The sequence below is a fragment of the Triturus cristatus genome, chromosome 4_1, assembly GCF_964204655.1.
Source record: "Triturus cristatus chromosome 4_1, aTriCri1.1, whole genome shotgun sequence".
Classification (NCBI taxonomy): Eukaryota; Metazoa; Chordata; class Amphibia; order Caudata; family Salamandridae; genus Triturus; species Triturus cristatus.
In genome coordinates, this window is record NC_140585.1 from 462,288,912 (window position 1) to 462,304,257 (window position 15,346).

The 15,346-nt window shown below is 38.9% G+C and overlaps 1 protein-coding gene across 6 annotated transcripts in view; it reads left to right on the plus strand.

Annotated features, from left to right (window-relative positions):
* Window positions 1-15,346, plus strand: part of PTPRO (protein tyrosine phosphatase receptor type O) — a 922,864-nt gene that overhangs the window by 836,228 nt on the left and 71,290 nt on the right. For all 6 annotated transcript variants that reach the window (XM_085652640.1, XM_085652641.1, XM_085652636.1 and 3 more), the window contains one exon: window positions 8,773-8,849. In XM_085652640.1, the coding sequence (XP_085508766.1) occupies window positions 8,773-8,849 (77 nt within the window). The remainder of the gene's footprint in view (window positions 1-8,772; window positions 8,850-15,346) is intronic.

Sequence of the window (15,346 nt, forward strand, 5' to 3'; positions counted from 1 at the left end):
CCTGATCTCATATTCTTTATTTGGACCTTGAAACGTTCTTTTCTTGTCATCCGCCCATCTACAATTGCCACAACATCCACATTTGTAAAAACCTTTGGATCTTACGCTGAGCCATGTGTCTGGGAGAACGTTGTGTGTATAGCTCGGACTAAGGCGTGCGCGTAGAGTTTTACCCCTTCGATAAGTGATCTGTGGTTTCTTGTTAATGATCTCGGTTAGAGAAGGGTCGTTTGTAAGGATGTGCCAGTGTTTCCGTAGGCTTTTAGATAGGGCCCTACTGTGATCGTCATAATTGGTGATCAACCTGATTGATGTATCTGCGGGTCTTTTCTCCTTTTCTGTGATCGTTTTTATTCTCTCTGTGGTCCTGATTTTGTTACCTGCTTTCTGGATCACAGATGTGTTGTATCCCCTTTTGATGAATCTTTTTTCCATGTCCCGTAGGCAATATCGGAAATCTGTATCAATACTACAGTTCCGTCTAGCTCTTGTGTATTCGCCTAGTGGGATGGCATTTATTTGGTGTGGAGGATGTGCACTTTTTGCGTGTAAGATCGCATTGCATGCCGTGTCTTTCCTATGTAATCTGGTGTGCAGTTGACTATTTTTAATGAATATTTCAATGTCCAAAAATTTGATACTCATGCTACTTGATTCCTGTGTGAATTTCATATGTGAAGTGTTTGAATTGAGATATATACAGAAATCCGTGAGTTTTTCAGGGCTACCTGTCCAAATCATTAGACAGTCATCGATGTAGCGCCCCCAGTATAGAATAGAGTCATGGAATCTGCCTCCTCCTGGTCCCCATATCCAGTCCTCTTCCAATTTCCCCATGAACAGATTTGCGAAACTGGGGGAAAATTTGGATCCCATCGCCACTCCCTTCTTCTGTATGTACCATTGAGAGTTGAATAGAAATACATTGTTATAGAGAATCATGCGTATCATGTCGATCAGCATCTCTGTGTGTTTCCATTGTGAAGCAGCTCTTTTAAACAGAATATTCTCTATGGATTTTATTCCCAGTTCTAGTTCAATGCTGGTGTATAGAGACACTACGTCCATTGACACCAGGATCATGCCTTCCTCCCATCTTAAATCTGACAGAATGTTCAATATATGCTTCGTATCCCTTATATATGAGGGAAGGTTTTTCACCAGTGGTGACAGAAACATGTCTACATATTCAGCCAGTCTTTCAGTGGGACCCCCAATTCCTGCTACTATTGGTCTACCCGGAGGGAAAGTGCAATGTTTGTGTACTTTTGGAAGTGTGTAAATGCACGGGTAGTTGGGTTTAAACACTTTGAGATAATTCATTTCTTCCAGGGTCAGCAGACTGTCATTATACCACTCAGTAAGTTTGTGATTAATCGTTTGTGAGAGTGGGCCTATTGGATTGTGATGTATTGTTTCGTAGCATGATGTATCATTAAGTTGTGAAAGTATTTCTGCATTGTAATCCTGCTTGTTCATTATCACTACGTTGCCTCCTTTGTCCGCTTCTCTGATTATAACATCTTTGTTGTTTGCAAGTTCTTTAAGGGCCATTCGTTCCCCTTTGGACAGATTGTCCGTGTATCTCGATTTCCCTTTGTCCCTCTTGTCTTCAAATTTGTTGAGGTCAGTCAGAACTAGTTTATGAAAAGTGTCTATTGAGTTCCCGCTCGTTAGTATGGGTGTCCACTTGGACTTCGATCGAAGCCCGCTGGTCAATGTGTAGTCTGTCTGAATGTCAAGCTCTTGTAATAGTGCATCTACTCTTTGGGGTGTTTCCTCTGTGTCTGCTAATGATAAGAGTAACTGTGTGTTTAGTGCGTCTTGAATACTGTAGCTGATATTCGAAGAATCAGTAGGAATATGCATAGAGATTTTATTGGGTACAGGATTCATGTTAAAGAAACTCTTCAATTTCAAATTTCTCGTGAATTTGTACAGATCAACTTTAGTATTACACACATCACCCTCATTAGTAGGGTTGAAACTCAAACCTTTTTTCAACAAGTTAATCATTTCATCATTCAGAGACATCGAAGACAGGTTCATGATCTCAATATCATCTGTCGGCCCTGCCTTTATTTCCTGATCTGACCTGACCTCAGTTTGGTGCGGTAATCCTCCTTTTCTCCCTGCCCTCTGACCTCTGCGGGTTTTGCGTTTATGGAATCGCGGATAGGTGGAAGTCTGTTCCCTCTCCTGATTCTCAGTACCTCTCGTAAAAAAGAGGAAGAGGAAGGTGCCCCTGCGTTCTCCAAATCACTGTCTCCAGAGACTGGTGCATTTAAAGAAGAAGTACTGGAAGAGATTGAACTCATATCCTGTCTTTGATTAGTTTTTTCTGATTCTTTCCCTGTCTGAAACAGATAATCATATTTTCTGGCGTAGGTATATACTCGTCCTTCCCTGTAATCTATTTCGTCTCGTTTCAGTTTTCTCGCTTTCCTTTCTTTAATCTCATTTTGATGTTTCAATAAAATTTCATTAAGTATTGCATAATTTTTTTCGGTAGTCTCTTTGAGGTCTAGGGCTGCTATCTCTTTTTCTAATGTTTCAATATCTTTTTGGAGTTTTATCAATTTCCTGTCTGTATTTTCAATCAGAATTGTCATGAGTGTTTGGGAATTATCATTTAATGTGTCTTCCCATTTCTTTAGTAGGTCCTCCTCCAGGTCATCGTATGTTGGGAAGATTTGTGATCTTAGACCCCTGGGGACCCTGTTAAGACGCATATACTGTTTTAATGTTGCTCCGTCCCACCATTTTGAGTTTTCAGTTTTTTTCAATTTTTCTAATCTCGTGAATTTGTCCCGCAGGCCCTCTTTGCGTGTGGGTACATTAAGCCCAGCACTTGCTGCTATTGATTGCCCTTTGGCAAGGTTGTCAAATAGTTCCTCTGCAATTTTGTCTCTATCGCTATTCATGATGAGTCCTTACGTGGATGCTGCTCCAACCTGCGTATCAATTAGATAATTAGCAAACAAGGGGGGTATTATTTTACACTGCCAGGTTAATTATGAGCGCTCTCTTATAAACGTACTTATCTCAAGCTGCAAATGAGTCAGACACGGTGCAACAGAAGAAGGAAAAACAACCCCTAAACCCTCTAAAAGTGGGCCTGAGCCCACTATACACACGTAAAACAAGACTGTGCACACGTCAATTTCACAGTATTTAGGTATGTTACCCATATGTATCAAACACTATTCATGCAATATAATTTCTTGGATAATGAGGGATCGCAGGACGAACAGGTAAATTCAGTTTCCGTTTTTATGGTAACACGTGTTTCGTCATGGGGTACACACACCCCCCGACTTCTTCAGGGCTGGTAAGAAAACATATACAGGGTATATATCACAGACAGATCTCTGAATATACTGAAATATAATGATCTAATTCAAGTTTTCACTTAGGTGGTGGGAAAACTGACAGAATGACAATACATGGAATTAGAGAAAGGTGTCCAAGTGTTCAGGGTGAAGACCCAAAACCATATGGAGAATTATACTATAATTTTGATAATTCTTGAAATATAAAGAGAGATATGAAAATCAATAGGTGCGCAACGTCCTTAGTGCGTGAAATACTATGAAGACCCCTTCACAGTAGGTGCCGCGTGAACGGATGTGTCATCTATCCTTTCAAAGTGTTGCGAGTGCGAGTCTCGTGTATTTAAACTCCATGATTGAAAACTAAATTGAGCCGGGTGAACCAAGTGTATGTGGCGAAACTTATTCATAGCCCCACTCAGGGAGAAACAAACGTAATAAGCATGCAAGAGGATATCGAAATCCTCTTACCTTATCGTGGTATGGCCAATGAGTATGACCTGTAAAAAGCAACAATTCGTATACTATCACGATCCATTTCTTAGTGACTAATTGGCCATGAACATACACTGTAATATCCTAGGATACACTGATTAAATCATACGCGGTAAAGTGAGAACATCGAATCCAGGCTTACCTTACACCTGGTGATAATTCCGACCCAGGGGGTCATATATCTCCAAACGCAACCTGTGCGTATAAACGTTGTCCGTATTAGTTACCATCCAACCATATCTGTGACTAATGGTAGTGTTCCAATTGCGATAATCAGGTTCTGTGAAGAGTGATATCAATTAGTCACTCGCACGCTCCGAAATAAAGCAAGGGGCTAACAATACAAAGGAATCTCTGCTCTGTAGTGGTTCTTACCCGTAGACGAGTGCGTCTATCCGTATGTGCTGGTGTTCTCCGCGTGTATTAGCGTTTCCGTCAGTGCGCATACCCGGAAGTGTTTATAACGGGGCGCCGAGTCAAACACTAGAACGTGTGTGTGTGAATGCGTTTAGTGGTGCGCATGCGTTAGATTGAGTTTGTGTATCTCTCTGACATTATCAAGCAGCGCGAAATAAATGAAAAGTAAAAGACAATTCATGAACAGAAATAAGACAGAAAATCAATAGCTGCAATAAACGGTAGAAGAACAATATTGCCTTCATTCAATGATTTGCAATGGAGAAGCGGAACAAATTATAGCAACACATTAATAGAATTAAAAGAAACACTTAATATACCAAGGGCAAACACATCATGGTGCAACTAGGAGAAGAAAGTGACCACAATAGTTCTCAATGTATGAGATTACCTTGCGTAACCGCTGCATGGCACAATACTAGCCGTCTAGTGTCGTTCTCGGTATAAACTCATACAAGTATTAGAAATCAACATGACATTTATATCCAAACAGAGGTAGTGTAGTGTTGATATTAGTATATGTTGTTACTTTCCTCATTTACCCCGGTTTGTGATTCACTGGTGGTCACTACCGTGTATATATTTTGTCGAGACGAACACATGTACATGATCAAGCCCCAGAGTCAAACGATTTCAGTCTCCTAGGAAATAGTGCATCTCATTGTCGCTGTTGAAACCTAGTTCATATGTCCTCAAGCGCATGATCCAAAAGGCTTCTAATCTCCTTAGATTGAGCTCCCTGTTACCTCCTCTAGGGTTCAATTTGCAGTGATCTATACCATAGAATTTGAACTTCTTTGTCTGGCCTTGTGTTGGACACTCCCAAATGTGTAATGCCATGGGGTATCTTGAATCTTTATGTTTTAAGGCTCTTACGTGTTCTGCAATCCTTTCTTTCAAACATCTTATAGTGCTGCCTACATATTTACCTCCACATGTGCATTCTAGTATATACACTACAAATTTGGTGTTGCAATTAATGTTTGTCCTGATCTCATATTCTTTATTTGGACCTTGAAACGTTCTTTTCTTGTCATCCGCCCATCTACAATTGCCACAACATCCACATTTGTAAAAACCTTTGGATCTTACGCTGAGCCATGTGTCTGGGAGAACGTTGTGTGTATAGCTCGGACTAAGGCGTGCGCGTAGAGTTTTACCCCTTCGATAAGTGATCTGTGGTTTCTTGTTAATGATCTCCATTGCAAATCATTGAATGAAGGCAATATTGTTCTTCTACCGTTTATTGCAGCTATTGATTTTCTGTCTTATTTCTGTTCATGAATTGTCTTTTACTTTTCATTTATTTCGCGCTGCTTGATAATGTCAGAGAGATACACAAACTCAATCTAACGCATGCGCACCACTAAACGCATTCACACACACACGTTCTAGTGTTTGACTCGGCGCCCCGTTATAAACACTTCCGGGTATGCGCACTGACGGAAACGCTAATACACGCGGAGAACACCAGCACATACGGATAGACGCACTCGTCTACGGGTAAGAACCACTACAGAGCAGAGATTCCTTTGTATTGTTAGCCCCTTGCTTTATTTCGGAGCGTGCGAGTGACTAATTGATATCACTCTTCACAGAACCTGATTATCGCAATTGGAACACTACCATTAGTCACAGATATGGTTGGATGGTAACTAATACGGACAACGTTTATACGCACAGGTTGCGTTTGGAGATATATGACCCCCTGGGTCGGAATTATCACCAGGTGTAAGGTAAGCCTGGATTCGATGTTCTCACTTTACCGCGTATGATTTAATCAGTGTATCCTAGGATATTACAGTGTATGTTCATGGCCAATTAGTCACTAAGAAATGGATCGTGATAGTATACGAATTGTTGCTTTTTACAGGTCATACTCATTGGCCATACCACGATAAGGTAAGAGGATTTCGATATCCTCTTGCATGCTTATTACGTTTGTTTCTCCCTGAGTGGGGCTATGAATAAGTTTCGCCACATACACTTGGTTCACCCGGCTCAATTTAGTTTTCAATCATGGAGTTTAAATACACGAGACTCGCACTCGCAACACTTTGAAAGGATAGATGACACATCCGTTCACGCGGCACCTACTGTGAAGGGGTCTTCATAGTATTTCACGCACTAAGGACGTTGCGCACCTATTGATTTTCATATCTCTCTTTATATTTCAAGAATTATCAAAATTATAGTATAATTCTCCATATGGTTTTGGGTCTTCACCCTGAACACTTGGACACCTTTCTCTAATTCCATGTATTGTCATTCTGTCGGTTTTCCCACCACCTAAGTGAAAACTTGAATTAGATCATTATATTTCAGTATATTCAGAGATCTGTCTGTGATATATACCCTGTATATGTTTTCTTACCAGCCCTGAAGAAGTCGGGGGGTGTGTGTACCCCATGACGAAACACGTGTTACCATAAAAACGGAAACTGAATTTACCTGTTCGTCCTGCGATCCCTCATTATCCAAGAAATTATATTGCATGAATAGTGTTTGATACATGTATACAAAGGAAACCTGTCCAAATTAGGCACTCCAAATATTTTTGTTTTCATTCATATATTCCGCTTTTTTATTGATATGTTCCGGCAATAAAAGATATCCATCCAAATACTTCTTAGTCAGATAGCCATTACTCAAGCAGCCAATGCATTTTGTTCCAAGTTGTAACTTCCTCAGGGGTGTTAATAACAAGCATATACATTATTTATTACATTTGATAAATGTAAACCTCTAAAAACCTTTTTCTTAACATTCAACCATTTCACTGTTCCCAGTACAGTGCAAAAAGTGAGAAAAACATCAAGACTTAAAAAAAACAAAAAACACTAAAGACACAACGTTGATACATTTCAATTTTCAAATTAAACGTATTAGAGTAGAAATGACTTATTTACAAAGATACATACTTAGTAATAACTCAAATGTAAACGTTCCCTGTTATCATATCTAATTAAATCCCTCAAACAAAAGACCATTTCCTTATATTGGCCCAGTCTATGTTTTAAGAGTATCACTCTTATCTAGCGAACATATAATATGTTCTTTTCTTCACTATAGGTATTATATGTTGGTGAAGGATTATAATTTATCAGTCATACATTTCAAGGATTTCATGCACTACATATATTGCCATTTTTACCTAAATGAACAAAAGCAATAATTTCAAATCACCATAATTGTCAGAGTTAAATGAGTAACACTCACTAATAAGCAGAATAAATCATACCTATGAGTCTAAAGTAATAGGAATATTCTCAAATGTATATACTTTCTCCAGGGATTTGGCAATCCATAGTTATAGTATCTAATGTAGGACGAAATAGAGAATTTTAGCTAGACCCTAAGATCATCTCAGCGAGCATGACAGATCCTAAATTTGCTCTACACTCTGCACTGTGGAGAATATTCTCTAATGTTGCACTCTGTAGCCAGACTATGGTCTTAACATTGAGCGCCAACACCCCGAGGAGCAATATAATGATCAGATTCCCTATGACATCATGTAGGGATTCGTTCCAGCTCTGGTAACAACCTGGAGAAGCCAGGTACTGATTCTGAGTAGTGTCTCATCCTAGTCCTGCAGACATTTACCCATCGTGTTCTTGTCACAGGCCAAATCACTAAGGTGCACTTCTATCATGTCAAGTTAAGATGCTCTTTTAGTAATATATCCGCAAATTCAAACAAGCGTCACATATAGGAAACTTTCTGTCATGCACAACTTGTTTCAACGTGCGACAATCCTTTATTTGTATTTTATCCTTTATATTCATTAATATATGCACATCCTCGCCAACATAGTATCATATAAATTGAACTTTTGTCATGTGCACTTTTAGACAATCCCATAGTGATACGTGCATGGCCACTAACCTGGAGCAATTAGGCTAATCATTATCAACTTTCTTATATACCTATTGTACCACATTCTTTCCAACAGTATCTGCATTGGAAAAGCAGACACTATGAAATCAAAGTTGTAGTGCAGGCACAATAGGTACATAATATGTATATATGAATGGCGATAGTGATAGTCATTGGCTTATCAACCTACCAAGTTGGTGGCCATGAGCATATCACTAAGGGATTGTCTAAGGGTGCACATGCCAGAAAGTTAGACTTATAGGATGCCAGCTACTAAATGGGCCAAATACAAGCTGAGTGTCAACATATTGAATGATTATGCTGGGAAAATATTATAGAACAAGACAGGAAGAAAAGATGTTTGTATGCTGTAATATGAGGCAGTTACTACTAGCTAAAACAGGTACTAAGCATTATTCACACAATCGAGAATGCGTATTGAGATTTCATATGTGCTTTTACCTAAAAGAAGATATATTTTTAAATCCAGGTTAATTATCTGTTATAAGAATTAAATTGGGGGGGGGGCACCATATGAAGAAGCATTATCTCAATTGCATTTTAATTATATGAAACGTGCTGCAACTTCCTCAAGCTGAAGCTGATTCTGTCTTTGCCTGAACTGATCTAGTCTTTGTTCCTCCTTCAGATGACTTCAGCCGTGTAAAACTCATTTCAATGAACGAGGAAGAAGGGGCAGACTATATTAATGCAAACTATATGCCGGTAAGTGAAAACAATTAGAGCCACAGTGTATGAAGTGTGTTAAAGTATATATACGAAGAGAGTATGTTGAAAATGCATTCATGTTTCCCTCAAGTATAACTTCATTCATAGGTACAGGGGCAGAACTATGCACCCTTACTGTCCTACTCAACAAGTACAGGGCTAGATACAAATATTAGTGCTTAGCTATTGATACACTGATTTATTCTGGCCTTTGTCAGATCTCGTATTTTTGGCCATTAAATGAACATAGGCACAATGAGATGGATTGATGTATCTGGTATCAAACAACATACACAGCTAGGGAAGGCATGAGCAGCTACAAAGTGAAATAGCTTGCTACCATAATCATGTGGTACCAAGGGAGCGTAAATTACTCGTGCTGTTATAGTCAGATGTTTATTTCAGAGAAACAGACAACAACTTAGCAACTAGACCACAGCGTTTCAATTTAGTTAGTGTGAAGTTTAAACCAGATGCACTGAGGGATTTTGCAGTTGCAAACTCTGCAATTAGCAAAACAATATGGTTTGCAACCACAAAAGTTTTTTCTTATTTGCAAAATCTATTTGGTTGGTAAAGTTTTACTGGTTATTGTTTAAGAATTTAGAAACAGGCACATCATGGGTGTTTCGTTAATTCTGTTTGCAAACAATTCAACAGTTACCAATTCGCAATTTGACAATTTCTGAGGTGGTAGACAGTTTTCCAAACAGCTACCGCCAACTCTCCAAGAAGGTTTTCAAAATTGTTTTTTTTTTTAAATCAGCTCTGTTTCTGTTAATAAAATTGGCCTGCTATATAAAACAGTTCTATATTTTGAAATGCAATCACTGGGATGGTGGACTGCTGTCCCTAGCTAGTCACAGTTCCTGTGATTATAACTAATCATAGGGTGTCAGAAATTGTGACCTGTCTAATTCATATTCATCAGAGGTCATTCTGTGACCCCTATGATTACTTATTTTACAAACTCACCTACTAATACATAGGTGTAATGTTCTGGAGAATTGTTTAGAGCCTCAGGTTTTGATTTCTGGCACCCTGTCACCAAGGACACAGTACGTGTGCCAGCCAGAATCAGAAAAGCAATCAAACTGGAACCCATACACAACCCCTTGAACAATGTTTGCATAAGATGTGTTTCAGGCAATATGCAGTCCCATGATACATGGGAGTGGGACAGTTAGTAGCACACCAGATCCTCTTTCATGGATTATCAGTGCACTCAAGGATCACTCGAACACAGGATACAAGTTGTAAAACCTTCATGTAAAACTACAAATCTAATCTAGTGCACACAACATGAATTGTTACTGCAATCAATATAAACAGTAAGGTAGGGAGGACGTTTATGAGTAATGTAAACAATAAAAAAATACCCAACATTTTTGCTATTGAAACTATAGTGTTAATACCCTCATTTACTCATTTACAGCATGCTAGGATACTAGCTTATTTCGAGTGTCAAAGATCGTTTCTATCCTCATATGTTATTCCGTAACAGCTCACCAGGCTGTATGTGCCTGTGATGAGGCACAGTCTTAACGCTACCGGCGAAGCAACTAGTAAAGACAGAGCGATTGCTTGAATCAAGGTGGCGCCCGATTGGTCCCTGTGTTCTTCCATCACCTGGTGTGAAGTTCTCACTGACGTCTATATCTCTGGTTTTCATAGATTAGTCCAGGCTTTGTAGAAGGCTTTTAGAATACAAATTCCACAAAGAGTGGCGTAATGCCCTTCCAGTTACATTCAATCTTTCAGACAGTGTTTTCTTGGAAAGACAACAAATGTAACACTTAAATATCAACCTTTTAGAAACTCTATCATTTCACAATAATGATTAAACATGTAAATAATCAAAAGCAATTAATAAATAATATGAATATATTCTGGTATGCTTGAATATCATAGGTGCACGTACAGAAAATTATGTGCATGTGACATTATCACATGCATTCATTTTTGCTGAATTAATTAGCATGCACATATTCATCGAAGGGGACTTAAAAAAAAAGGGGACATAAGACCTAACATTTTTATGACAAAACATGATATTTATACCATAGGTAAGCTCGCAAAATTAAATACTGGTCACAATTTGAGACCACATTTTGCAACCAGTATCTTAGTGCATTGGCCCCTAGACAGGTATTATTGGGTTATGTCTGCATTGCTGCTACCAAGGTAGCAAAGCGTCCCTTCATTTAAATATAAAAGTATTGAAAATAAGCACGTAGCATGCTTGCGTGACTGCTAATAACCCCTAAAATATCAATGCTGCTTTCAGAAGCAGGTAAAGTTTAGTTTTTCGGGAGAGCCACTCACCCTGTCTTGAACCAAAAATGTGAATTGTTTGTTATACATTAGATAATTTTAGTCCAAGTAAAAAATAGCTGTCTAAGAAATATGGGAAGCACAAACAGAGACCTCTTAATATTCAGCACCCGTAGAGTTCTATAAGCTTGGGCGCCACCACGAGCAAGAGTCTACAACACTTCCAGTGTCAAGCATTTCATGGCATCCACAGGGGTCCCCTGAACCTATCACCTTCATTTTCCTCACTTCAAGTGGCTAGTCCTCTGCAAAGTGTTTAATATGAAACTGTCTCAATGTTTATTTGCAGAGGTTATTCCCTTGTCATTTTCTTCACCTTTACCCATTTCCCTCAACTGCACTATTACATTTCACCCTTTGGCATGCTCTGTTCCTTGTCTGTCTTCTCCACTGCTGTCAAGATGCATCTTCTCTCACCTTTTTCTATTTATTACAACCCGGCTAAACTGTATTTGAAGTGCACCTAGGGTGACTGACTAATTTGTCAGAAAAATATGTCTTTTGATTTTATGGCAAGGTATTAGTGAGGAATTGGTATGAAGGTTGATCAAAAAGGCATCATTTTGCATGGATTAGAGAACATGATTGACGTGTCAGTGAACAAAGCTGTAGAGCAGTGGTTCTTAACCTGTGGTCCGTGGGTCCATGAAACCTATTTAGGGGGTCAGCTAATAAAATGACATAATCTTAACAGATTAATACATTTGATGTAAACAAAGAAGCAAAATGTAAACTTGAAAATGTTAGAACTTTAAGTAAATGTGAACGAATTTGCAACTGGTGGCAAAAAATTAGGTTGGTGTGCAAATACATCAAACAGAATATAGCATGGACGCTGGATGGTCTCAGCTGAATTTAGAAAAGCAACAAATTCCCCATTAAAATAAAATTTTGATTTTTACATTTGTTTGTGAATTAAATAAACTATTTCATCATTTGTATATTTGTTTGATGAAGGCTTGTCTCTGTAATTTAGTGTACTGTTTTGATGTTAAAATAATTGAAATTGCTTAATCTGGGCTCCCCAGCTTCCAGTAATGACCTAGTGGAGGTCCTAAGGTTCCAAAAATGATTGAGTGGCAGTCACCGGACTCGATGATGATTAAGTGGGAGTCCACAGAAGTCAAAAGGTCAAGAACTACTGCTGCAGGGAATATAGTAGCAGATTTTAATTTCACTCTAGAGAAGAAATTGGAGGAGTTTATTCTCCTGTTTGGGCGTCAAACTTGTGGTTCAGGTTTTCGGTATGCATAGAAGGAGCACCAAGTCTGGTCAACACCACAGCTAAGAGTTGGTAGTAGCAACTACAGTAGTTCAAATGAAAATAAAACATTTGGAGGAAGTTTGTAGTTTTATCAAAGGGAGAATGTATTAAGTGGATGCTAACAATGAATCTTGGGATGACTTGAAACAAGGGGTGATGAGGGCACATAAAACGGAAAAAAGAAAGGACTGATTGGTAACACATTTGGAAAGGCATTAAAAAGAGAAAACATTCTTCTGTGATATACAAGAGTTCATCAGAGGTGCAGAAATGTAACCCCTTATTCTTCCGATTTGATTTTGAACTTGAGGAAGGATGTGGATGTTTAACCCCTTCAGTGCCACGCCCTTTCCCCCTCCTGTGCCGGGCGTTGCACTAGTGGGTGGGGTTCATGACGAGATAGTCTCGTCATGGGCACAGCGCAACCGTGCTCCATGACGAGACTATCTCGTCATGGGCACTGAAGAGGTTAAAAAATATCATGGGAAGAAGAAAAGAAAGATAAACATGATTTGATTGATACTTTTGGAAAGGAAATGCTTGATCCATTATTAATTAAGCATTGTCTCTCACTGAACCATTACCAATAGGATATTCCATGCAGGTTTGGGTCAGTGACACCTCAAATATAAATCATAGGGAATTTGTTTGTGTCAGTCTTCTCAACAGGCAAATTTACTGTATTAAATGATGTGTAAAGAACACTGCGCAAAAATAAAAACAGAGCAGAGAAGGAAATGGGATGAGACGGATGTAGTGAAAAAAGGATGGGATTGGTGAAAAGTTTGGAAGATAGACAGGTAGGGTGATTGGCTAGGAGAATAGAATGGGTGGAAGCATGAACTGAAGGAAATTAAAGCAGATTGTGAAGTGGGAATCAGAAGAGGGAAGCATCAGAGATCTCAAGCTGCCCCACGTATTTCGGGGGAGTGTACCTATGACTAGTGTAGCATTGCAGCGACACCAGGGCCCAGAAGTTCAATAATTTTTTTTACTACCAAACCATGGGGTTAAGAGCTCATTTGTCTGACTTGTTTTAGGAAACAATTACTACATCACTAAGTATTTCAACTAATTCTGTTTTGCCTGTCATATTTTTTTTGCTTGGCAGTATAAGTAGAGGACTACAAGCACCAAAATGCAAATTAATGTATGCAGTTAAACCTATTGGGTTTGCCAATGCATGTTCGGGTTAGACAGCCATTGCTGCAGGCATTTGTCTTAGCAATCTTGGAACAAGATTTATTAGAACATTACAAACCCATTCAAAGATAGCCACCATGGATGTGGTTGCAGTCACAGTGGCAAACTTGTAATGCATTTCATTTATCATAAAATGTTTAATAAAATATCTAATCAAATATTATAAAATGACAGCTGGGGATGCAAATATGCTTCCATTATAGCACTCATAAAATGGGATTTTTATAATATTACAAAGCGATTTCTAGGGGCCTGCTACTCCGGAAAAGTAATGGGGAGTCATTTTGAAATGGGTATTATAGCATTTTCAATTTGATGCCTAGTAATGTTGCAGCAGGCTTAAAAAAGTTAATAAATAATAGAAAATAAAGGGGTATAGGCCAGGGTAGGGGAAAAGGCATGGCAAGCCGAGAGTGGTGGAGCAGCAAGAGAAGAAGAAGGGGTTCAGGGATATTTAACACAACAAAATCAAGCAGAGTGGGACGGGTCAGGTGAAGCAACAGATGAGCTTGTGGAGGGGCTGGCAATACAAAGAGTGAGGGGTGAGCACGTGAAGGAGGAAGCAGCAGCAGGGTGCGTAAGCAAGGAGATACATGCACTCCAATGGAGTACTGAACATAAAAGAAAGTAGTAGTTTTAAGAACATAAGAAACCATAGCAGTGGAAATACAAGTTAACCAATCCAAACTGTCTCTGGAAGACAGAACTGCCTTCTGCTTCGAAAGTCCACAAACTAGATGGCAAGTCGTGTCAAAAGCAAGTATATAACACTTTTAAACTGATAGTAAATCAGCAATCAAAATTGTACTCATTCCTGGGAGATAAGAAAATCTTCAGGAATGGAAGCCACAGTTGGATGTGCATCAATTCATACAAGCGTCTTCAGCACTCAAAATACATAGCAGAAAGTTATTCTCGATATTTCAAAATGAGGCTAATGCAATTACGATTTGTTTTTCTTGACTTACTAGACCTGTAACCAAACTGGCGGACACGCCACCAGGGAACCGTTGCAGAGAAAAACTGTGCTGCGTTTTTTGCGTGTCTGCCCTTCTATCTTACCGGAGCGCAGATATTGGCTACGGCCCCTATTTCTTCAATTCGTTATAAGAACATGTCACCAGGCAATGATTTTCTGCTTGAGAGGTGATTTCCCAAAGGTGTCCATTCGTTTCAGGAAATTTATGAATAAAGTGGAACAGCTATTATTGGAAATGAATCAGCCAGAAGCGGTGAAAGGAAATGGGGTGTATCACTTATAGTTGGGTTTTTTGTTAGAAACATTTTACGGTGAGACTGAATTCTTATAACGTGTCAGATTGTATTATGTGAATTTTAAGTTCTGTTGTGTAAGAGTACTTCGATTGCACATTGTTTGACGTATTTTTAACACAATCATGTTAGTGTACATAGCTATAGATTGTCTTCAGGGAGTAAGACTAACCGTGGGACTTTTAGGATGGTTTGTCTCTTTTGAGCTAAACTATAAATTGAGTCAATGCAGATTGGATATTTTTACAACACTGTGGAATTTAGGGAAAAGTCACTTTTGGTGGGCATGCATGTAATGTGGATAGAATGGTTTAGTGTTGTCGGTAAACTCTAGGGAGGGTTTTGCATGAGTGTGGATTTTAATTGTGGATGTTTTTTATTAATATAAATTATTTTTCTTTACTTACTTACTTTACTGTAA